The sequence below is a fragment of the Motacilla alba genome, chromosome 1 (genome assembly GCF_015832195.1).
Source record: "Motacilla alba alba isolate MOTALB_02 chromosome 1, Motacilla_alba_V1.0_pri, whole genome shotgun sequence".
Lineage (NCBI taxonomy): Eukaryota > Metazoa > Chordata > Aves > Passeriformes > Motacillidae > Motacilla > Motacilla alba.
This window is the reverse complement of record NC_052016.1, coordinates 36,332,463-36,355,790: the sequence shown is the minus strand read 5'-3', so window position 1 is coordinate 36,355,790 and position 23,328 is coordinate 36,332,463. Positions and strand designations below refer to the sequence as shown.

General features: G+C 48.9%; 1 protein-coding gene and 1 non-coding gene across 9 annotated transcripts; both read left to right on the top strand.

Moving 5' to 3' along the window:
* Positions 1–1,849: 1,849 nt before the first annotated feature.
* CHD4 (chromodomain helicase DNA binding protein 4) lies at positions 1,850–22,789 on the top strand. 8 transcript variants are annotated; one of them, XM_038145298.1, is made up of 40 exons: positions 1,850–1,930; positions 2,776–2,946; positions 4,977–5,104; positions 5,279–5,470; positions 5,829–5,947; positions 6,355–6,596; positions 6,681–6,808; positions 6,940–7,075; positions 7,501–7,682; positions 7,804–8,043; positions 8,767–8,970; positions 9,053–9,258; positions 9,487–9,618; positions 9,925–10,021; positions 10,406–10,597; positions 10,685–10,885; positions 11,830–11,967; positions 13,909–14,030; positions 14,141–14,314; positions 14,619–14,760; positions 15,215–15,346; positions 15,457–15,574; positions 15,786–15,910; positions 16,202–16,439; positions 16,610–16,782; positions 16,947–17,127; positions 17,228–17,314; positions 17,483–17,568; positions 17,655–17,788; positions 18,278–18,422; positions 18,616–18,781; positions 19,151–19,260; positions 19,484–19,619; positions 19,768–19,845; positions 19,960–20,097; positions 20,192–20,300; positions 20,619–20,751; positions 21,635–21,830; positions 21,932–22,123; positions 22,222–22,789. In XM_038145298.1, the coding sequence occupies exons 2-40, from the start codon at positions 2,850–2,852 to the stop codon at positions 22,281–22,283; spliced, it is 5,811 nt and encodes a 1,936-aa protein (XP_038001226.1). In that variant the 5' UTR covers positions 1,850–1,930; positions 2,776–2,849; the 3' UTR covers positions 22,284–22,789. The 8 variants fall into 8 exon arrangements, with proteins under 8 accessions (XP_038001226.1, XP_038001254.1, XP_038001234.1 ...); XM_038145326.1 differs by having other exon boundaries at positions 17,480–17,568; positions 19,487–19,619; positions 21,932–22,107; XM_038145306.1 differs by having other exon boundaries at positions 17,480–17,568; positions 19,487–19,619.
* LOC119710723 lies at positions 18,809–18,947 on the top strand. The gene has a single exon (XR_005259620.1).
* Positions 22,790–23,328: the final 539 nt, after the last annotated feature.

The following is a 23,328-nucleotide window of genomic DNA, read 5'->3' as shown; positions in this document are numbered from 1 at the left end:
GGTGATGGGATGGCGTTGTGGAACACCTGCATGCCTGCCTTGTGCGCGGACGTGTTTTCAGTGAGCTTCAGTAGACAAAGCCCAGCTTGTGTTACGGGATCCGTAAGCGACTTGTTGCAGCCTCTAAACAGCCAATCCTCCACATGTGTCGCGGTGTGTTTCACTGTGGCGGGACGGAACGTGCGCGTGCACCGCCAGGCGCAGGACAGCGGAGGCAAGGAGCGCGGTTGTTGACACCCTCACATTTACTGGGAGAGACGGTCAGGACTGCGCCTCTTTGTTGAGATTAATAGTGTTATGAAAACGCTCAGCAGAGGATAAGGCGGCATTATGGGATGTGATTTTGTTTAACGGGAAATTAATGATACAGTTGCATGTGCATAATTGGAGTATACTTATACCTACGGACCGTTCCCGTCTGTGTAAATGGATGATGAGTTTCCTGGTGGAGGCTGCAGCAGGAGCAGGGTGCTGGGTGACAGGGAGGAATGGAGTACGTGGACACGCCGTGTATCACAGAATCAGTTAGGCTGGAAAAGACCTCTGAGATCATCAAGTCCAACCTTTGACCGGACACCACCATGGCGCTAAGTGCCACATCCAGCCTTTCCTTAAACACCTCTGGGGATGGCGACTCCATTTCCCTGGCAGTCCATTCCGATGCCTGATCACCCTTTCCATGAAGAAATTCCTCCTGATGCCCAACCTAAGCCTCTCCTGGCGCTGCTTGAGACTACATGCTCTGGTCCTGTCTCTAGTTGCCTGGGAGAACGCGTATCCCTGGGGTAGGTACATCTGCAGGTACCAGCAGCCAGGAAGCCTCGAGGCGCAGGGCAGGCACCAAAGTCCCTGCGGGCTCCCCGCGCACAGGCTGGCGGTGGCAGTGACCGCGCCGGGCATGGACAGCCTTGGAGGGGTCCTGCGGCCCCGCGGGCGGAGCGTGCGGGACGGGGCAGGGAGGCGAGCGGGGCGCTCAGCCCCGAGGTCGGGGGCGGTCGGCGGTGGGAGGGCGGTGCCCAGAGCCTGTGCCCGGGGCCGGTGCCAGCGCGCAGGAGGGCGGGAGGTGCGCGGAGGCCGCGCGGTGCCAGGGGTCGGCCCCGTGCCCCGTGCCGGAGCGGGGGCTGGGCGGTGCGGGCCCCGGGCAGGGCGGGCGGGGGGCGGCGGCGGAGCCCCGCGGGTGCGGGTGCGGGGCGGGCGGCCGCGAGTATTATGGGATGCCGGGCTGGACGGTGGCTCCCGGCGACTATTATGGGATGCCTGCCTGGGCGCGAGGCGGGGGGGGGGGGGGGGGGGGGAGGTGGGGAGGTGTGACTATTATGGGATGTGCGCGCTCGGGGTGTGACTATTATGGGATGTTCGGGGGGGGGGTCCTCCCCAACCCCCCCACCGCGCTCTCCCCCGCGGGAGGGGGACGTGCCTATTATGGGATGGCAGCCCCGGGAGGCGCGGGGGGGGGCGCCCTGCCCCGGCGCGCGGGGTCCCGCGCGGGGCGGGGGGGCGGCATTATGGGATGTTTCTTGGCGGGGGTCAGTATTATGGGATGCCGGAGCGAAGGGGTGCGAGCGTGGGGGAGTATTATGGGATATTTCTCGGGGTGAAGGTGCGGGCGGGGGGGGGGGGCAGTATTATGGGATGTTACCGGCGGGAGGGGTGGTTATTATTATGGGATGCCGGGCCGGGCAGTGAGTGGGAAGTTCTGAGGGGAGGGTGAGTATTATGGGATGTCGGGGGGGGGGAAGGGGGTGTGTGTTTGCCGGGGAGACGGGGGCGGGGCCTGTTGCCGGGGTCCTGGGGCATATTATGGGATGTAGGCGGGAGAGGGCGGGGCCTAGCCGGGTTTTTTTTCCCCTTTAAGAGGCGGTGCCGCGGCCGGAGCCATTTTCCCTTCAGCGGCGGCAGCGGCGAGAGAGGAGCCGGGGTCCGGAGCCGGGTGAGGAGCTGGGAGGGAACGAGGGCGGGCAAGGCCATCTGCCGTCTCCTGGGGCGTGCGGGCCAGCAGACGCGTCTCGCCGCCGGGCGCCCCGTCGGCTCCGGCCGCAGCTCCTCCGGGGACGCGCCGTCCCCCTGCCCGGGCGGCCGCAGGACGGGTCCGGCCCCTCCTCCCCCGCCCCGCAACCGCCTCGCCGGTGCCCGCAGCCCAGGTCTGCGCCGGCCCCCGGGGAACGGCGGCCCCTCGCCGCACGCCCGCCGGACTTCCCCGGCCCCGCCCCGCGCCCCCGCCCGGGAGACGGTGCCCCCCGCCCCCCGCCCTGCGCCGCGCAGCCCCGCTCCGGGCGGGGGGCGGCGGAGCGGGGCCGCCGAGCCCGCCCGGCCTTTTGTGTGCGGCCGGCGGCCGGGCAGGGGCTGGGCCAGCGCTGCAGTGCCAGCCCGGGGCGGGTTGGGGCTGCCGGCCAGGGCACCGCGCTGACAGCCGCTCCGCTGGCCCCGGGGCTCCCTTGGAAGCCCGGCTGCTTTGCTTGCCCCGCTGCCTTCTCCCGGCACAAGGCAGAAATAACCGAAGGCACCCGGCTGCAGAGGACGGGAGAGTTTTCCTTTAGGACAGCTGTTTTGGCTTCCTCGCCAGCGATGAGTTGCTGACTCAGTTTAATATCTAGTGTCTCCAAAGCCTGCTTTATCACAACTCTAAACTGATACTTGCTGCCAGTGGTTCTATTATCCATAGGCTCCAAAGCCAGTAAAGTTGCTGTCTAAGCTTTCTCACAGATCCTCTTAGTAGCACTATTGCTTGGGAGAACGGAGTTCAGGTTTGCTGTAACTTTCTTTTTTTCTTTTCAGTGAAGTACTGGCCAGACTGGCAAGAAGACGACAGAAAACCTGTGTAAGCCCAGGCCTCCCCCAGTGTGGAGGACATGGCTTCGGGCATTGGATCTCCATCACCATGCTCAGGGGGCAGTGATGATGATGAGATGGAGATCCTGTTGAACAACGCTATCCCCCAGCATCCAGGTATGGGGAACCTGCAGGGCACGCATGTGGAGTGGGGATAATGTTGGTCTCACGCTGAGTATGGGAAGTGCATGATGTGTTGGGGAGTGTGGTTTTGTTTTTTTTTTTGCTTTGCTTTTCTGTTTTGGTTTGTTGTTATTTTTTGCTGCAAGTAGCACGTATGTTTTTGATATCTGAGTCCCAGGGTTACTTTGAAGTGAGAGGCTCGAGGCTTTGTGTCAGGTGGAGCTGACTTTGTTCCAAGCCATTGCAGGTTGTCAGGGCCTGTGCTTGGAGGAGGCGTAGAGGGTGGAGGCAGAGCGTCCAATTCTGACGGGGTACAGAAATGCTTGTGAATTTGAATTTTCATGAATGGGGAGGGGGAAGAGGAGGTAGTATGTGAAAGGGCAGGTTGCCTGGCTTGCTTTCAACTCGGAGCTAAGACCGGCTGACGTCCAGAGAAAACTGCCCTGGGCTGTTGCGTGACCCACTTTCCTTCATCACCACACCCAATTATTGAGGATTCTTACTCCGTGCTGCTTGCTCACCTTTGCTTTTTTTTTAGTCCTTGTATCTTGCTTTTTCCCTTGTATTTGCATCCTCATCACCATCATGAGGCTTGAGTTAAAGCCCTGGGATTTCTTCTGGTTTGCTTTTTTTTGTTGTTGCTGCTGCTGCTCATGATGACCTGCTCTGTGGACACGCATCTGGATTCTTCACTTCCTTGTGAAAAAGGAGTGATGTATGTAGTCAATTGTAGGACAAGTGTGGGTTTTCCTACTAACTCATGCTGGAGTGTTGTGTCATGTATGAGAAACTTAACTGGAGGAGGGAAGATGGTGCTGTGGAGTTTTGGATTTTTGTTTGGCATTTTTTTCTTAAAGCCTTGTCTCTGGAGTTTTCTGGCACCTCTGAGATCTTGGGCAGTATGGGACTATCAGTAATGAAAATCTATTTGCAAAAAACCTGATTATATGTTTAGGTATCACCTAAACCTCTCCTGCAAAATGGAGAGGTTTAGGTGATACCTAAAACCTCTGGTGGATCATTAGAGGCTCTAAATCAGAACTTGGGGGAGAAGATGCATGATCCTTGAAGGACCTAGTATTGCAGCACCATGGGAGCAAAGAGACATCCACTGGTTGGGAATATGGCAGGGGCCAGGCATGGGACTCCAGGTTCTGAGACCTCTATCTCTGCTGTTTCAACCCCGGCTGCAGTAGCTCCTCTGACCTGTGGCTTCCTCCATCCTGCCCAGCTCGGGTGGTCAGGAGGCCATTTTCCCTTGGAGGGAGAAGGAGTGACTCTGGCTGTGTGCAGTGGGCGGGGCGGCAGGGGAGGGCGGGTGGCCGCGCTGCTCCCGCAGCCTGCCACAAAGAGAAGGAAGGGCTGTCTGGCTGCCTCTGCCCCCTCGGGCCAAGGGCAGCTAGGAACGGGGGCACGCAGATGGAAGTGTGTGCTGCTACTGGGGAACTGACGTGTGTTCTGGCCAGGCAGTCAGCTTGCTAGCTGCTGGGGCTGGGGGAAGGTTCTGTCTAATCTGGATCAGAATAGAGTTGCTGAGTAACAACTTTCCTATGGAGAAGGAAAAGTAGTGGCTTACTGGCCTGTATTTTGCATGCAGCTGTAGGATGTTCCCTACTGCTGAAGAGGCTAGATTTTTTTTCCCTGGAGATCCATGGACTGAAACAGTATCCTACTCAGGTTCTCAAATGAATTCACTGTTTTGCCCCTTTTAGATGTGGCCATCTGTTTCGTGCTCTTTCCTCTTCTTGTTGGGTTACGGCAAACTTCTTGTCCCCAAGTTCTGAGTGCAGTTCTACTTGGAGAAGCAAGATTGTGGAAATAGGTGGTGTTGGGAGGGGAATAAACCATGTTGGTGGTACCTTAGGATACAGTTTTTGAGTATCTGTCCTGAAGAGTAAGACTTGTAACCACCTCTGCTTGTAAGTACGTAGCAAGAAGCAGACAAGTTTATCTCTGTGAATGGGAGCTATACTGTACTAGGCAGAAGGGGGGTTGAATGAGATGTGTCACCTCTTCACATCCAGAACCTGAAGAAGAGCCAGAAGAAGAGCTTCTGTCAGAGGCTGACACTCCCAAAATCAAGAAGAAGAAGAAGCCCAAGAAACTGAAGGAACCCAAAGTTCCCAAGCTCAGCAAGCGTCAGAAGAAGGAGGTAAGAAAAAAAGGATGCCTAAGGTCACACTCTAAAATATGGATGTATAGGGTGAGGGTGCTCATTGTTGTTGTTGGCTGATAGCAGTGATCTTTTGAATGAATCCTGTAGAGCTTGGGGAGAGAGCAGTGTTTTTCCAGGATATTTTCTCATGCCTGATCCCTCCCTCCCCAGCTGGGGGACAGCTCTGGTGAGGGGAATGAGTTTGTGGAGGAAGAAGAAGAGGTTCTGCGCTCTGACAGTGAGGGCAGTGATTATACCCCTGGGAAGAAGAAAAAGAAGAAATTAGGACCCAAGAAGGAAAAGAAAAACAAAGCCAAACGCAAGGAAGAAGAGGAAGAGGAGGAAGAAGATGATGACTCAAAGGTAACAAGCTATCCTGCTGACTGCTTACTTCTCATTCCCATGTTGTATCTGATTTGGGGGATCATTGTGCTCTCCTTTAGTGGTTGCACTGGGAGTTGGGACTGTGTAGTCTCTTCCACTAGACCTTCTTGACTTCACCTTTTTCCCACTTTGCATTCTTCCCTCTCTAGTACTCTGAGCACACACGGAATGTATATTGAATCCAAATACTTTTCCCATTTCCACTGATCTGCTATTGCAGCTGTGTCCTATGGTAGTGATAAATGGATGTGAGGGAAAAAAATTCCCTGGGTCATCTGTGGAATGTGGAAGATGTGGGAAAGCTCTGCTCAGAGTTGCCATGATTCTCTTTTCATAGGAGCCAAAGTCATCTGCTCAGCTCCTGGAAGACTGGGGCATGGAGGATATTGATCACATCTTCACAGAGGAAGATTACCGCACACTCACCAACTACAAAGCTTTCAGCCAGTTTGTCAGGTGAGCTGCAAGCCTGCACTTAAAATTACTTGGGAACAAAAAAGGAGATGGGACAAAAACTAGATTCCTTGATTTTGGAACCTCAGTGCACACTAGTGTAGTACCTAGAGTGAAAACTGAAGCAACAGTAAAATAATTGATTCCTAGCTTTTTTGCCTTCAGTCATTGAGATGGTGCAAGTCCCCTCTCTTCCCTGCTTTGCTAAATTCCATTTTTTTGCACCCAAGCATTTCCATCTTTCACATAGTGAAGGACGAGAGTGGGGAGGATTCATTGGCTGTTGAGATCAGAGATTGGAAAGGAATGTAGTTTGAGATAAAGGCGCTGATGGGGGTGGCAGTGGACAGGAATAATCTAGATTTCAGGGTGGTTCAGTAACCTTTCCTTCATTCCTTAACTGTACACAGGCCACTTATCGCAGCCAAGAACCCTAAAATAGCAGTGTCGAAGATGATGATGGTACTGGGAGCCAAATGGAGGGAGTTTAGCACAAACAACCCCTTCAAGGGAAGTTCAGGTGCATCTGTGGCAGCTGCTGCAGCTGCAGCTGTTGCAGTAGTCGAGAGTATGGTGACAAACGTGGATGCTGTCCTGCCACAGCCCCCCGTAGATGTGCCACTCAGGAAAGCCAAGACGAAGGAGGGCAAAGGTGAGATGAAGAGTCTGGCAGGAGGATAAAATGGGAGTGGTGTCAAGGCCATAGCCCTTCTGACTCTGCCTCTTGTGTTCCCAGGACCCAATGCCCGGCGGAAGCCAAAGGCCAGTCCTCGTATTCCTGATATCAAGAAACCTAAAACAAAGAAGGTGGCACCACTGAAAATCAAACTGGGAGGATTTGGTTCCAAGCGTAAAAGATCATCAGTAAGTGATGCTCCTTTCTTGACCTTGTGAGGAGGAGGTCACTAGGTGCTAGTAATACTGGGAGGTGTGTCTGGTTGCTGCTCCCCAGCATGCATGTCTGAGTAACAAAGCTTTTCTCTTACCTACCTCAGAGTGAAGATGATGATCTGGATGTGGAGTCAGACTTTGATGATGCCAGCATCAACAGCTACTCTGTGTCAGATGGGTCTACAAGCCGTAGTAGCCGCAGTCGCAAAAAACTCAAGGCTGGGAAGAAGAAAAAGAAAGGTAAAGATACTTGCCAACAGTTGGAGACAAGCACAGCTAAGTCTGTAGAAAGATTAGAGGGAAGTCTGTGTGGAGTTTTGATGTTTGACCGTATACTTGAGGGAGAATTGATTGTGGAGGAAGAACCTGGTACTATTTTGAATAAGGAAAAAGTTTTCAGGAGTTCTTTGTCAGGGAAACATGCAGTGCTGGGTTTTCCTGGCCTTAACTGTACCTTTTATTTCATGGGTGGAAGGGGCACAAAGGGACTTATTTTGCTCCTGTTTCCAGGTCTTCCTTCTCGCCCTGTTTGCTTATAATGGAGTAAGAGTTTTGTATTCTGGATCTCTAGATGGCTGTGTAGGCTTTTGGGAGAATACCCTCCCTGGCTGCAGGGAACCTGACCTGTGGCTTGTACTGCTGTAACTCCTCATCACCCTCTGCAGGTGAGGAGGACTCCACAGTGGCTGTGGATGGCTATGAGACTGATCACCAGGACTACTGTGAGGTGTGCCAGCAGGGAGGAGAAATTATATTGTGTGATACTTGCCCTCGTGCCTACCACATGGTCTGCCTGGACCCAGACATGGAGAAAGCTCCAGAGGGCAAATGGAGCTGCCCACACTGTGTGAGTATTGGATTCCCCAAGTGGTGCAAGAGGTCATGTATGAGGGGGATGTCAAGTGGCTTGGGGTTGTTTCTGTGGTAATTAAATAATCACTTGTTTTTCTGATTTACCTCTCACATAGGAAAAAGAGGGCATTCAGTGGGAAGCAAAGGAGGATAACTCTGAAGGTGAGGAAATCCTAGAGGATGTAGTGGGGGATGCTGAGGAAGAGGATGACCACCATATGGAGTTCTGTAGAGTCTGCAAGGATGGAGGAGAGCTGCTGTGCTGTGATGCCTGTCCTTCGTCCTATCACATCCACTGTCTGAATCCCCCACTGCCTGAGATTCCCAATGGAGAATGGCTGTGTCCTCGCTGCACTGTGAGTTTCTGCTAGTACCATTGTCCTATTGCTACAAGAGGTGATTGATCTAATCCCTTTAGATCATCATATTTCTGTGGGAATACACAGTCCTTTGAAGACTGTCTCATACACTTTTGTCACAAAGCTTAAAGGCCTGACTTTTTGTAGCTGTATTGTGCCTTGATTGATTGCTTTCTCCAGACAGTGGGAAGAACCAGGCTACAGCCTTTGGTTCTCATGAGGTTTGTCCACATGCAGGGTAGTTGGGCGATTTTTAGTCTAGCATGCCAGGATCACTCTTTTGGGCTCCTGTATGTGTGTAGAAGCAGGGGATCAAATGCAAGCAAATTCAGTGCTTAAAGTAATTTAAGCTGATGCTGAGACAAACTGTTTTTGCGCTGTTGTAAGCTTTGTAATGCTAAGACCTTTCTTAGTAGATGGTTAGGAGAAATACTATGCTTTTCCAGAAAGTTCTTGAAATAGGTAGTATAAATGATGCTAATTGCTTTCATAAGGTGATGAACAAAAAAATACCTGCTTATGTTGGACCCTTAGTTCTACAGCAGAATATTTTTTGCACAGGCTTTCAATGAAGATGTAGTTGGGCAGACTACTGGGCTCGTCCAGCCTAGCAAATTCTGTCTGTGTAGTGAAGCCATAAAAGTGACTCTTTATGCTCTTCAGTGCTTACATGTTAGAGTACATACACTGTGATGAATCAAGCTCTGTTTAACTTCCCAGTGCCCAGCTTTGAAAGGAAAGGTGCAGAAGATCTTGATCTGGAAATGGGGTCAGCCCCCAGTTGGCCCTGCACCGCCACGTCCACCTGATGCAGACCCTAATGCTCCACCGCCAAAGCCTCTGGAGGGTCGGCCTGAAAGGCAGTTCTTTGTCAAATGGCAGGGCATGTCCTACTGGCACTGCTCCTGGGTGTCGGAGTTGCAGGTGAGTGGAGGAACCTAACCATGGCATATGGGTAGACATTTGAGGCTAAAACACCTGCTGACTGCTTGTGTCTTGACTGCAGCTGGAGTTGCACTGCCAGGTCATGTTTCGTAACTACCAACGCAAAAATGATATGGATGAGCCACCCTCGGGAGACTTTGGAGGGGAAGAGGAGAAAAGCCGAAAGAGAAAAAACAAGGACCCCAAATACGCTGAGATGGAAGAGCGTTTCTATCGATACGGGATCAAGCCAGAGTGGATGATGATCCACAGGATCCTTAATCATAGGTAGGGCGTGTAACAAAGAGGATTTTCAACAAAGACCTTAAGCAGGACTAAGGGAGAAGGGATGAGCTAAATGGCAGTATGACTGGGAGAAACAGTGGGAGTTCTTTGTTGGTATGACAGACATTGTTCTGTTTCTGCTACTTCACTAAGAGTTCTTCCCTTCCATTTGAATGGATTGGGGAATACTGCCATCTCACTGTGCTTGAGACTTGCTGGTTTCTTCTGCAGTGTGGATAAGAAGGGGAATGTCCACTATTTGATTAAATGGAGAGACCTACCCTATGACCAGGCATCTTGGGAAAGCGAAGATGTGGATATTCAAGATTATGACCTCTACAAGCAAGCCTACTGGAATCACAGGTAGGAGAAGTATCTAGAGATTGTTTGCCTTTCCCTTCCTTCAAGAGAAAGTACTTCAGTATGTCAGCCTCTAGTACTGGCTGGATTAATAGATGGAAATGGGCAAGAAGCATCTTCTTGTTGGTGACTCCTTATGCCTTTGGGCAGGGACCTTGTTCCTTTCTACCAGTTCATGAAGGTTCCAGCCCTGTTCTCTTGAGCTTATTTGAGTTGGGTGATTGCCCTCCTATTCTCTGTAATAATTTTTGCTCATCTGTTGATAAAAAGCCATTAAACTTACACGTACTTGGGACTCTGTCTGCATAGGGAGCTGATGCGAGGTGAAGAGGGCAGGCCTGGTAAGAAGTTAAAAAAAGTGAAGATGCGGAAACTGGAGAGACCCCCTGAGACTCCCACAGTAGATGTGAGTAACTGCTTTTTGCTTTGGAGCCATCTGATAGAGCTGCTTGTTTTGGGGTGCCTGCAGATAAATAGGAAACCAAAGAGTGAACAGCATATGGTTTGGAGCTCCCTCATAGCCCAAAAAATAAGTGGCATTAGAGAGCCTTCAGACAAAGGTCCACCATGTCCATTGGGTCAGACTCCCTAGCTCTTGGTGAAAGGGTTTTACAAAAAAAAAGGCTTCTTGTTGGATGCCTTTGTCCATTTGGAAATTTGGTTTGGTGCTACTCTGGTTGTCATCTGTGAAGCCTCATTTGTACTAGTATGTAAGAGTGGCTAAGAAAGGACTCTTGTTAGTTATCTAAGTGACTGAAAGGATTCCAATTCTTCCTTCTTTCCACTACAGCCAACAGTGAAATATGACCGGCAGCCGGAGTACCTCGATGTAACAGGGGGGACCTTGCATCCCTACCAACTGGAAGGGCTGAATTGGCTGCGCTTCTCTTGGGCCCAGGGCACAGATACAATCTTGGCTGATGAAATGGGTTTGGGAAAGACTGTGCAGACAGCGGTGTTCCTGTATTCCTTATACAAAGAGGTGAGAGCTGGGAGGTCACTGCCCAGGGAGAGTCTGCCTGTATTAGTGATTGCAGTCATCTAATGCTCTTACTGACTCTCTCTGTAGGGCCACTCAAAGGGTCCCTTCTTGGTGAGTGCACCACTGTCCACAATCATCAACTGGGAACGAGAATTTGAGATGTGGGCCCCAGATATGTATGTAGTGACCTACGTTGGGGACAAAGACAGCCGGGCCATCATCCGTGAGAATGAGTTCACTTTTGAGGATAATGCCATACGTGGAGGCAAAAAAGCATCCAGAATGAAGGTACAGAACTCTGCTTTAACACAAGCCTGAATTGAGATGCATTCAACTGACTTTCAGCAGCTGAGATTGAGATTCTCTGCTGTGCCTGAGAACTGATTGTTTGTAGTTTCCATGGGGAAATAGCTGCAAATTGATGACAAGTGGACATTTAGACTCCTGCTATAGACTGTTTAAACATTCCTGCTAGTCTGAACTGATTTAGTACTGGAGAAAGGTAGTTGACTAAGGTAACACTAACCCTAGGCAAGTCCCTCTATCTTCCCTACTTAACCTGTGAAGTTGTGCATCTTTAGTTCTACAGATCGGAGTTGATATCAGAATTGCTGCTGTGCGTAAAAGACAAATATACAAAAAAAAGCTTTTAACCTTTTCATCCTGAGGAACTGGCTGATAGGCCATACCCAGACATGTGAGAAATTGCATTTTGTGCCCAGACAGGAAGAAAGACTCTGCCCCAGGTGGCTACTTCTTGTAGAACTGAAGTCTTCCTAGTAAAACCAAGATGGCAGCTAAAGCATTTTCAGTGGCAGAGGAAGACAGACTCATTTCCTTCCTTTGAAATGGAACAGCCTTAAGTACTAATAATAACTTAAAATTCCATGGTAAACTATTTATCTTTTGAAGTCTTTGCTTTCTGATGAGCTACTCTTCTCCAGATCTCTAAATCTCAATTCTCTAACATGCCTCTACTCACTACTTGAGCATTTTTGTTAGAGTGTTTGGCATCTGTCCCAAAAATAGCAGGTACTGAGGAGACTTACATGTGTTGAGAGTAATAGGCAATTAAAAGGCTAAAATGGTTTGGGCAGCATTTTGAGTCTTGTGACAGGAGACTGCGGGTATGAAGGTTTTTGGTGTGCTGTTGACCACGGCTCTTCGAGATGACTTTATGGAGGACCACTACATCCTCTGTCCCATTACATGTTCATCCTTTTCCTTTGCAGAAGGAGGCTGCTGTCAAGTTCCATGTGCTTCTCACCTCCTATGAATTGATCACAATTGATATGGCCATACTAGGCTCTATTGACTGGGCCTGTCTCATTGTGGATGAAGCTCACAGACTGAAGAACAACCAGTCTAAGGTACAGAGAACCAAAGGTGGTTCGTGGGCGTGGCATATGTTGCAGGGGCGAGAGACAGCTCTTAGTCATTTGTTCAGTAGTAAATTTGATGTGTTAATAAAAAGAAAAATCAACAGCCTGCATTTGGAGATCAATCATCACTGGCAACAACTTAACTTACACAGATCACTGGTTAAAACAGCTTTCTTTCCAGGTGAATGGGCAATTGGTCTAGACTGGAAGACAGAAAAACCTGGATGTGGTTGTTGCTTTCAAATTCAAAATGATTTCTCTGAAAGCATCACATACCTACACCACCTCTATTCTGTAAAAGTTTACCATGATGAGCATAAAACATGCTCCATGAGCAGAATTACCCTGCTTCCAGAGTAGGCTTCCTCTCTGTGTTTATCTGGCTTTGTAGCAGAACTAATTAGGTGTTACAGAAACTGAAGGTGGGCAGAGGTGTTTAAAAATGCCTAGGTAGGTGCTGAAAGCCATGTAGCTGCTTTAATATGAGCCTGCACTTAACTAAGCTTGTTTGAATGGAGTAGACTTGACTGTACTTTCTTAATCCAGCCCCTCCCTAGGCCTTGTGCCTTAATTCTGGTATTGATTTGCCTGTCTTCAGCTGGGTTGTAGTGCTCAGTACGCCAAGAACAATTATTATTGGAAAGCTGGTTTTAGAGGTTCTTGGAGACTATAAGAGAAAATTGCTGCTTGATTTCTTTTTTTGTTTGTTTTGTTTAAATGGCTTTAGTGTTTTGGATCTTGGCATGAGGTATTTTCGTGAGACATCACAGCTGTGCATGCAGTTCAGTTTCTAGATCTTATTTTATTGTAGGCACTAAGACTGGATGCCATTCTATGCTTAGCATTGAAACCATTGGAAGTAGGAATGAATGCTTACTATTAATATTCATTAATTGAAAGAGGATGTAAAGGCTCAAGGTCACACTATGACACTATGCAGAACCATTAAATCTTTTTCTACAGCAGTTTCCTGTCCTGTAAGAGCAGTTTATAGGTGTTTGGCTGCAAGACAGGTCAGGTGCTTCTTGACAAATTTGGGTCATCTCCTGAAGTTCTGCAGATATAATTAGTAACTTCCACATTTGATTCCAAAATAAAAATATTTGAAATATAACTTCATAGAAAGATAAATCCCTGTGGAGGCCACTAGAAGTACTCTTCTGGTGCAATAACCAAAACACAAGTGATTTGGTTTTTGTTTGCCATCTAGTACAACTGCTTTCATTAAGTTTGACCTTGTATCACGCTAAGTGTAAGATAAGCAAAGAAATGGCCAAACTGATCAAATAAATTACTGCTTTACTGTCAGTTTGTGCAGGTGAACATGGTACACTTGTGCTTTTCAGTGCAGTACTTCTAACTGCTTACTGCATCTGTCTGGAATTACTTCATTTTTGTGAAAACCAGTGCAAATTACCTTCAAGACATATTGGCAAACCCTTAGCTCTTTTTCTTCTCTGCTTGTTCAGGGCTCTGGAACACTGCCAGGAGTGATATGAATAGGAAGAGTGACTTAGTTATTTCTAGAATTCTCAAGGCAGAGTAGTTGTAGGACTGTGGAACACTAATTTAACGAGAAAAAATACATAGTACAGCAGTCTAGAAATGATTTGTGGTCTGAAGGAGATTGTAACTTGTAAGAGCAAAGGAAACCTACTCACACCTGAAGGCTCAGAGGATTTGCTGCAGTCATGGTTTAGCTATGCAGAACAATGATCCAAATAAAATCAGTCTAGTAACCCTGGCTGGAATGTGAACTACTTGGAACTCTTGTCCAAACAGCTGATGTGATCTAAATTGAACCCTAGATTGGTGTCAACTTTCTAGATTTTTTTTTTGTAAGCCTGTGGCTTAATAAGCCTTTGAGGTATTTGTGTGTGTGTGTTTTGGTTTATTTTCCCACTTTCTTCCCTGCTCTCTCCTTTCCAGTTCTTCCGTGTGCTGAATGGTTACTCCCTCCAGCACAAGCTGCTGCTTACGGGAACTCCCCTGCAGAACAACCTGGAAGAACTGTTCCACCTGCTGAACTTCCTGACGCCCGAGAGATTCCAGTATGTCTTGCAGTGCCAGTCAGCCTGCCTGTCTTGTCACTCCTTTCCCCTCACTTGCTCTTTTGCTCTTTTTCCTTTGTGCCGTTTGCTGAGTGTCTGTTTCCCTGCAGTAACTTGGAGGGTTTCCTAGAAGAGTTTGCGGATATTGCCAAGGAAGATCAGATCAAGAAGCTGCACGACATGCTGGGCCCACATATGTTGAGGCGTCTCAAGGCTGATGTTTTCAAGAATATGCCATCTAAGACTGAACTCATAGTCAGAGTGGAGCTGAGTCCCATGCAGAAGTGAGTGTGGGGATGAAGAGAGCACCTGCTGTTGAGCTACTGTTTCTCTGCTCTGCAGTTTCAAAGAGGATGCTGAAGCAGCCTTATCCTTACTTTGCAGAGTTTTCTGCATAGTGGGCTGCCACTAGAGCAGAGGAAGGACTAATCCCGTGCCCTGGTGTAAGGGATAAAAAGAGACAGTGAGCACCACTGGCAGAGCCTAGGCAGTAATGCCAGAAGCTGTGCAGAATTTAGCAAGGGAGGAGTAGGTTAGTAATTCTCATGGCAACTGTCTGAGTTGTTTTATTTTCTTTTTTGTTTTCAGGAAATATTACAAATACATTTTGACAAGAAACTTTGAGGCACTGAATGCACGTGGTGGTGGTAACCAAGTCTCATTGCTTAATGTTGTTATGGATCTGAAGAAGTGCTGTAACCACCCCTACCTCTTTCCTGTGGCTGCTATGGTATGTCCAGTCATTTATTCTGTATAAGCAAATTCCCTGCTGGCTGTTACCAGGAAGCCACTTAGCTCCCTAGGTGAGGCATGGAGGGGTTCCCATTTCTCTCCTTTTGCTTCTGTGGGTTTTTTTCGTTTTATCTTTATTTAGACCCAACATGCTGGAAGGCCATTTCTTTTCCAGCACATTTATGTGATAGGTAGGAGCTACCTTTTGATTTGTGTGAGGTGGTGAAGACTGTAAGAGCAGGGACTAAGTGAGAAAAGAGGAGGGTATGTAGGAGTCGAATTGCAAGAGAACAGGGACAGGGTAGCACTGAGTTTCATACACGCAGTGCTGTACCTTGTGGTTGTGCCAAGGTCAGTGGAGCCAGCATCAGCTGGGGACTAAGGCAGAGTTACATCCCTTCAAGCTGCTTTTGTCCCTTGCCCCTTATTCCTTCTTTATCTTTTCTTTTTAGGAAGCTCCAAAAATGCCAAATGGCATGTATGACGGTAGTGCACTTATTCGAGCCTCTGGAAAGCTGTTGCTGCTCCAGAAGATGTTAAAGAACCTGAAGGAAGGAGGTCACAGAGTGCTCATATTCTCTCAGGTACGTGGAGAAAAACCTTTAGGCCTGGAATACTTTATCTGAGAAAGAAGTCTTGTTGATCTAGTATCCACTTGTCCCTCACTCTTCTGTGGTGTTTTTCTTATATGCAGATGACTAAAATGTTGGACCTTCTTGAAGATTTTTTGGAACACGAAGGATACAAATATGAACGGATTGATGGAGGAATCACAGGGAACATGCGTCAGGAGGCTATTGATCGCTTCAATGGTATATAGTCACCTACTTTTTCTGTAAAATGAAAGCTTGCCTTGTATGTGCTTAATACCCATGGGATGGTTGTGCCTTAAGTCTTCTATTGCTTTCCTGGAATCTTAAATTAGTAGCAATTCCCTGTCAGGTGATGTGGGTCAATTACAAATCCTTCCTTGAGTACTGCACACTCTCTTGATTACTTTTATTCTCTTATTTTTAATCTAAGCTCCTGGAGCTCAGCAGTTCTGCTTTCTGCTTTCAACTCGAGCTGGGGGTCTTGGTATTAACTTGGCCACAGCAGATACTGTGATTATCTACGATTCAGACTGGAACCCTCACAATGATATCCAGGTGAGTCTGAATGGGATCACTCATTATGGAGTAATCCTCAGGAAGGGGAGTCATTAAATCATCAGAAAGAGTGAAGGAGTGTGAGACTTCCCCTCTAGAAATATGTGAAATTAGAGCAGTGAGGATGGGTAGAGATGGGAAGTGAAATAGTGGAGGAATCTTCTGGGGCACAGCCTTCACTAATGCGAAGAGCGAACGTGAAGGCAGGTGGGAAGCTTGAGGAGGTAGGTGGGGTATATCAGACCTGCTGCTTTGCAGCTCTAGATTGTTCTGAGCACGTCTCTTTTCTAGGCCTTCAGCCGTGCACACAGAATTGGACAGAACAGGAAAGTGATGATTTACCGCTTTGTGACAAGGGCCTCAGTGGAGGAGCGTATCACTCAGGTGGCCAAGAAGAAAATGATGCTAACTCACCTGGTAGTGAGACCAGGTTTGGGCTCCAAGACAGGCTCCATGTCCAAGCAGGAGCTTGATGACATTCTCAAATTTGGCACTGAAGAACTCTTCAAGGATGAAGCTACTGAGGGGGGTGAGTGCCTGGGAGTACAACTGAAGGGGGTGGGGAGATCTAGCTCCTTATTTACTGAGAGACTGTAGACACAGTGCTGGTTATAGCTCTACAAAGAGGGTCTAGGGTGGCATTCCCTGTCATAGTCCATTGAGATCCATACAGCAACGGTGCCTGTACTCTTCCTTTAGGGGATAACAAAGAAGGTGAGGACAGTAGCGTCATCCACTATGATGACAAAGCAATTGAGCGTCTGTTGGATCGGAACCAGGATGAAACAGAAGATACAGAACTTCAGGGCATGAATGAGTATCTCAGCTCCTTCAAGGTGGCCCAGTATGTGGTTCGTGAGGAGGAGATGGGGGTGAGTATGAGGTGGATGTCAGCTAATACATTCTCCTGAGTGATGCAGGATCAATTAAGTTAATTGAGCTCTGAAGCTTTTAAGGCTAAGCAAGCAGGCATATATCTGCTATGACAGGTTGGGACTTGGAGCATAGGGCCCTAAATTTGTTGCCTCTCTGGCAGGAGGAAGAGGAGGTTGAACGGGAAATTATTAAGCAGGAGGAATCTGTAGATCCTGATTACTGGGAGAAACTGCTTCGTCACCATTATGAGCAACAACAGGAGGATCTGGCCAGGAATCTGGGCAAGGGCAAACGTATTCGCAAGCAAGTTAACTACAACGATGGCTCACAGGAGGATAGAGGTACAAATCCACAGGACCCTGAGGGAAAAACGGGCGTAAGTATATGCTGCTGGGAAGTAACGGAGTAGCGTCTCAGGCTCACGTGCTGTTTTTCTTTCAGACTGGCAGGATGACCAGTCAGATAATCAGTCAGACTATTCAGTTGCTTCTGAAGAAGGAGACGAGGACTTTGACGAGAGATCTGAAGGTACGTTCTACTGGAGCCAGAGTTCCTGGGTTGCTTTGAGTGTGGAAACAATTGGGACTTGATTTGAGCAATTTATATGTTTTGTGGTCCTCTCCTGCTGGGGCAGTATTCACACAAACACGTGCTGTGCATTGTCTCTTCACTTAGCTGCATTTCTCTCTTCAGCAGCTCGTCGGCCTAGCCGCAAGGGCCTGAGAAATGATAAGGATAAGCCTCTGCCTCCCTTACTGGCCCGTGTGGGAGGGAACATAGAGGTAAGTTGTACCAGGGAAGGCATTTGCATCACAGCTGCTCCTGTATTCCTCTTGTCATATCCATCCTGTGTGCTCCTTCATTCTAGGTGCTGGGTTTCAACGCTCGCCAGCGGAAAGCCTTCCTCAATGCTATCATGCGCTATGGAATGCCACCTCAGGATGCCTTCACAACTCAGTGGCTTGTTCGGGACCTCCGTGGCAAGTCAGAGAAAGAGTTCAAGTGAGTTTGCAGTAGGCAGGAATGGAAGACTGACAGCAGCTAGACCTGTCGGGGAAGAATGAGAATTGGGCCCTTTCTTGGAGACTGCATATCCTTATTAATGTATTGGTTGATTCTTTGTGGGAGAATGAAGTATAAGCTGGGATTGTTGCTAACTGTCTTACTTGGTTCTGACTTGTCAGTCACCAAAAGTAAATGCTTTTATAGGAGTAGCATGGCTCTACAAGCATGTAGTGCATACTCTCCCAGAGTCTTTCTTGGGTTTATGATTGTTTCTGGCTCAAGACTCTTGAGTTAGTTGTGTGTCCTCTCTTTATGTAGTGATTCTGTTAGGAGATTCTCCCTTGAAGGAGCCTGGAGCCCCAGAACTTCTTACTATGATTTAAGAGTCTTGGGATAATTTCCCTTATGTGTTGGAAAGGGGTCTGATAATGCATATCTCCAGATAATGCAGTTTATGGACTAATTGCTCATCTCTCAATCCTCCAGGGCCTATGTCTCGCTGTTCATGCGCCATTTATGTGAACCTGGAGCTGATGGTGCAGAGACCTTTGCAGATGGGGTCCCACGGGAAGGTCTTTCTCGACAGCACGTCCTTACTCGCATTGGGGTCATGTCACTTATACGCAAAAAGGTAGGTGCCTGGCAGAGCAGTGTGGCCTTTGCTGGCCATGCATGCAGCTGTAGCACTGGGGTCTCGAGTTGGAGAGTTAAGTCTTCTTTCACACCTACTTTTGGTTGTGTGCTCAGTGGTCTGCCTTTACAGGTGTAAGGATGAGTTTTTTATGACTCCTCCAGTGAAACGTCTTTCTCTCCCTCTCGTGCAGGTGCAGGAATTTGAGCATGTGAACGGCCGCTGGAGTATGCCAGAACTGGCAGAGATAGAGGAGAACAAGAAACTTTCACAGCCTAGCTCACCCTCTCCCAAAACTCCAACTCCTTCGACACCAGGAGATACTCAGCCAAATACACCGGCCCCCGTTCCTCCACCTGGTGAGGGCTCCCCTCTTGCACAACCCTGCGTCCTGACCTTAGCCTGGCTGTTCCCCTCACCGGAACTGTGGTGGTGGGGTCTGGGGGTGGACGCAGATCAACTTACTCTCATGTTAGGAGGGCTGCCAAAGACATGTGCAAGCCCTTAAAGGCAAGAGAGGACACTGGCTTTCCTGGGATGAGCTGACATCAGTGAGAAGCCCAGCATTTGTAGTGGGCAGGAAAAGGGCCGGGGGGGGTGGGTCATGTTAGTTCCATTTTGATGGACCTGATCTCTGGGAGCAAAAAAGTGATCTTGATAGCAGGGAAGACCTTACTGACTTGCTGCTCTTTTGTCTGCTGTGCTGCTCTGGCATGGGGAATACACAGAAGACGGAGTAAAAGTAGAAGAAGGCGCTAGTGCTAAGGAGCAAGGAGAGCCTTCTGAACCAGAGAAGGAGATCAGTGCCTCTGCTACTGAAACAGAGGCCCCTATGGAGGTGAGTTTTGGCTTTTTTGCCTTATAATTGTGAATTTCTGTACTTCTGCCACCTCTTCATTTTAGCTGAGGCAGAGATGAGTTTTTAGAGTGATACTTGAAGATAACTCTCTGGTCCTCAGAATCGGCCTCACAGTTTTGTGTGTCTGCTTTTCAAATGACTGTGACTGTGTTCTGTTGTCATGCACTGCTGTACTTTGTGTCTCACTGATCACTGTCCTCAGCAGTGTGCTCAGCCTGTGGAGACACCGCCCCAGGAAGCAAAATCCCCAGTGAACTCCACAGAAGCAGATGAAAAAAAAGCAGAGGAAACAGAAGTGAAGGAAAGACCAGATGAACCAATGGAAGTAGAAAGCAAAGGTACTAAGCACTTAATCCTAAAGAAATAGGCTTGAATGTAGGAAATCAGAGGGAAGTTACAGTATAGTATTGGGTTTCATTGGTCGAAGAACAAAACTGTGGACTTGCTATGTTCCTGTGCATCTCATGTTCCTCTTCTTTCCTGCAGCTGATGTGGAGAAAGTGGAAGACAGAGCAGCTACTGAAAATCCCCCTGACCCTCCTGTAATCACTCTGGATGAGAAAGGTGAGGCATGATGATTCCCTTCTCTTCAGTAACCCTTTTTCTGCAAGGATTCGTGTGGGTCCAACTTGTTGCAGTATCTGCCATGTTTGCTTTAAAAATTTCATGTGTGTACAGATGAGAAAAAGGATGACGATAAGAGAGATGTGGTGATGCTGCAGAACGGAGAGATGCTGAAAGAGTCAGTAGATGAAAGGCACAAGAAGGCAGTAAAGCAGCGCTTCATGTTCAACATAGCAGATGGTGGTTTCACTGGTATGTGATCTTTATCTACTTGAACTTGTTTATAAGCTCCTGCTTACGTTTGTGAAATAACTTCCAACTGTTCTGGTGTCTCTTGCCTTTGCAGAACTACACTCCCTCTGGCAGAATGAAGAGCGGGCTGCCACTGTCACCAAGAAGACCTATGAGATCTGGCATCGGCGTCACGACTACTGGCTCCTAGCTGGGATTATCAAGTATCCTTGCCATGACAGACACATACTCCCACCTTGTACATAATTTGTCACGGTGAAAGTGACTGTTCTGGATCTGACTGGCATAGGTTAAGTGAGAGAGTGCTTTATCTTCACAAGAGTGAAAGTGATGGTGGGAGGGGGAGCTTCCTGCAGCATAGTTAAGACTTAGCAGGACATAGTTCTCATTCCCCTTCCTTGGCTCCTGTTTGTCCCCTCTCTGTACCCCCTTTCCCCACTCCCTCTGGAGAACAGTTCTGCCTGGGCTGTGTATTCCTTTGTTTTCACTGCCTTTGTTTGCCTGAGCTCATCCCATCTCAGTCATGGCTATGCCCGTTGGCAGGATATTCAGAATGATCCACGTTACGCCATCCTCAATGAGCCCTTCAAGGGTGAGATGAACAGGGGTAACTTCCTGGAAATAAAGAATAAGTTTTTGGCAAGGAGATTTAAGGTAAGGATTTCTCTTTAGTGTGATAACTGCCTGGATCTCTAAGAACAGGTTCTTGCACTTCTGAGTTTCCACTGAGAAAGTGAAAGATGTATGCAATGCCTTTTGTTTTAGGAGTAATAAAAAAGCAGTATATCTCAGGATCATGCAATTGCTCCATGATAGGAGTTCCCTTTTTTCTGGAAGTGGTATTGGGGAGCTTGGTTCAGTGCTCTCTATCCAAATGTTTATTGAACAGCTAGTAAGCAAGAGGCTTAAGGTTCAAGTGGGTGTTTTCATCACAGCTTTTGCTCGGTCTGCTACAACCCACTCCATGTGCCTGAACAGAACTCTGGTTGCTTAAAGGGCTGCCTTCAGTATCTACTTCATCCTCTTTAGGAGTGAACATAGCTTAGTTGTGGGAGTGATTTACGATCAGGTAAAAGCCATGTAGGTCTCAGTTTTGGGGCAAAACATTCATTGACTACAGACTGAATGATAAGTTCTGCACTGACAAGATTCCAGCTGATTTCTCCAAATGCTTACAAGATTTTTAGACTCTTTCTATAAATAGGATGGAATACTTTTCCCTTGGGTTCAAAGAGTAATCTCCATCCAATTTGCCTCATAAAGAATGTGTAAAAAGAATCAGAGGAGGAATGAAGATACTAGAGGAGTTGTAGTAGTCTATTAAACCCAATGTACCCTGGTTTTATTGTGTATCAGACTTTGCTTCATGAAGCCCTTATTGTTTTGGGCTACTCAGTAAAAACGGCTGGTGAAAGGAGATTCAGCTACACAGTATCACTTTGAGATGGTGGGGAATTCGATCGGGAGAGACTGGGGGTACAGACAAGGCTCCCTCTCAGGCAGCTGCTGAAAGACTCATTCCTGCCCTACCTTGCAGCTGCTGGAGCAAGCGCTGGTGATCGAGGAGCAGTTGCGGCGAGCTGCCTATCTCAACATGTCCGAAGACCCATCTCACCCATCCATGGCTCTGAACACACGTTTTGCAGAGGTGGAATGCCTGGCTGAGAGCCACCAGCACCTATCCAAGGAATCAATGGCTGGGAATAAACCAGCCAATGCTGTGCTGCACAAAGGTAATGCGGTGTGTTAAACGGGGGCGGGATAGGTGTACAGCAGTGCTGTTCCCTCTGGGGTGTGCCTTTCCCGTCCGAACAGATGTCCCTTTCTCTTGTAGTTCTGAAGCAGCTGGAGGAGCTTTTGAGTGACATGAAGGCAGATGTGACCCGTCTGCCCGCCACGATTGCCCGCATCCCACCCGTGGCAGTGCGCCTTCAGATGTCGGAGCGCAACATCCTCAGCCGCCTGGCCAACCGCAGCAGCGAGCCCCCGCCGCCGCCCCCTCCCCAACAAGTACGTACCCGCTCTGGTCAGTAAGGGAGCTGTGGGGGGAGGGGCCCTCCGAGGGCTGGGCTGGGCTCTGGTGACCAGCCTGTGAGTCTCAGGTCCCACTCTCTCGCCCTACAGGTGGCCCAGCAGCAGTGAGTTCCTGGCCCAGTGCTGTTGACCTTTCGGCCAAGCTGAAGTGACTCCCCTAGCCCACCCCTTCACACTCTACCCCTCTGCCTGACATTCCTGACTGGGTGCTGTTTCCCTCCATGGAAGCTGCTGCTCAGGTCTCTGGAAGGAGAAGAAACTCCTTCCTCTGCAGCCAAGCCCGTTGGAGCAAGGAGTGTGTTTAGGAGAGAGGGGGATGGATGTATGATGGACTCTGTATATAGTGACTGGAGGCCCCAGCGCCATGTCTGTTACATGGAGAACCTGGCTGCATTGCTCGTTGCCTCCGCCTGGAATTCCAGTTTTCGTTCTTAATTTTATTTTGAGTTTGTTTACTGAGACAAGTGCGCAGGCAAGACCAAGCAAAAGCCAGGACAGAGACAAAGCTACCTCCATCAAAATCCTTTTTAATACAAAAACTGACCGGACTTGTCAACTAATAAGCAGCTTGAAGACAAAAGCAAACAACAATGAAAAACCAACAAAAAACAGAGCAAAATGTTGATAAAACTGAAAAATAAAGTTTCCTTGTATTTTATTTTGTTGTCTCTAATATCATGCATGTACCTGGGGTAAGTATGTGGTCTCGACATTGAAAGAAGAGGTAGTCATGTCTCTTTGCTCTATCAGAGCAGCTTTCGGGCTATCCTACACCTCTGCGAAGGACAGCAGATGCCCTAACCCTGGCACTGTTTAAGGCCAGGCTCCATAAGGCCTTGAGGAACCTGGTCTCAGTACCAGGTGCTGTCCCTGGCCTGGAGTTGGGCTAGATGATCTTTAAACCTCTGCGTCCCCACCTTGACAGTCTCTGATTCTGTAACTCCTTTCCCCCCCGCCTCTGCACCACGCCTTTCTCTGCTGCCTGCCTCGGGCTGTTAACCTCCTGCCCCGGCTGCAGGACCCGTCTGCGCGTCCCTTCGGCAGGAGCCCCGCTCCGGGCCCGCAGCCTCGCTGTCGGGGCCCTTCCCGGTGCCGCAGGCGCTGAGGCGCCGCTGCCGCCGTTCCCGCGCCGGGGCGGGCCCGCGGCCCCGCGCGTCCCGGGGGCGGGCGGCTCGCGCGGCTGACGTTTCCGGCCGG

Bases quoted from the DNA above. Each gene is read 5' to 3' on its own strand.
- CHD4 (XM_038145258.1), top strand. From the start codon at position 2,850: ATGGCTTCGGGCATTGGATCTCCATCACCATGCTCAGGGGGCAGTGAT. The intron at 17,128-17,203 runs GTACAAATCCAC...GTAGCGTCTCAG, and splicing joins TGGCTCACAGGAGGATAGAG to GCTCACGTGCTGTTTTTCTT. The intron at 20,301-20,618 runs GTATCCTTGCCA...ATCCCATCTCAG, and splicing joins CTCCTAGCTGGGATTATCAA to TCATGGCTATGCCCGTTGGC.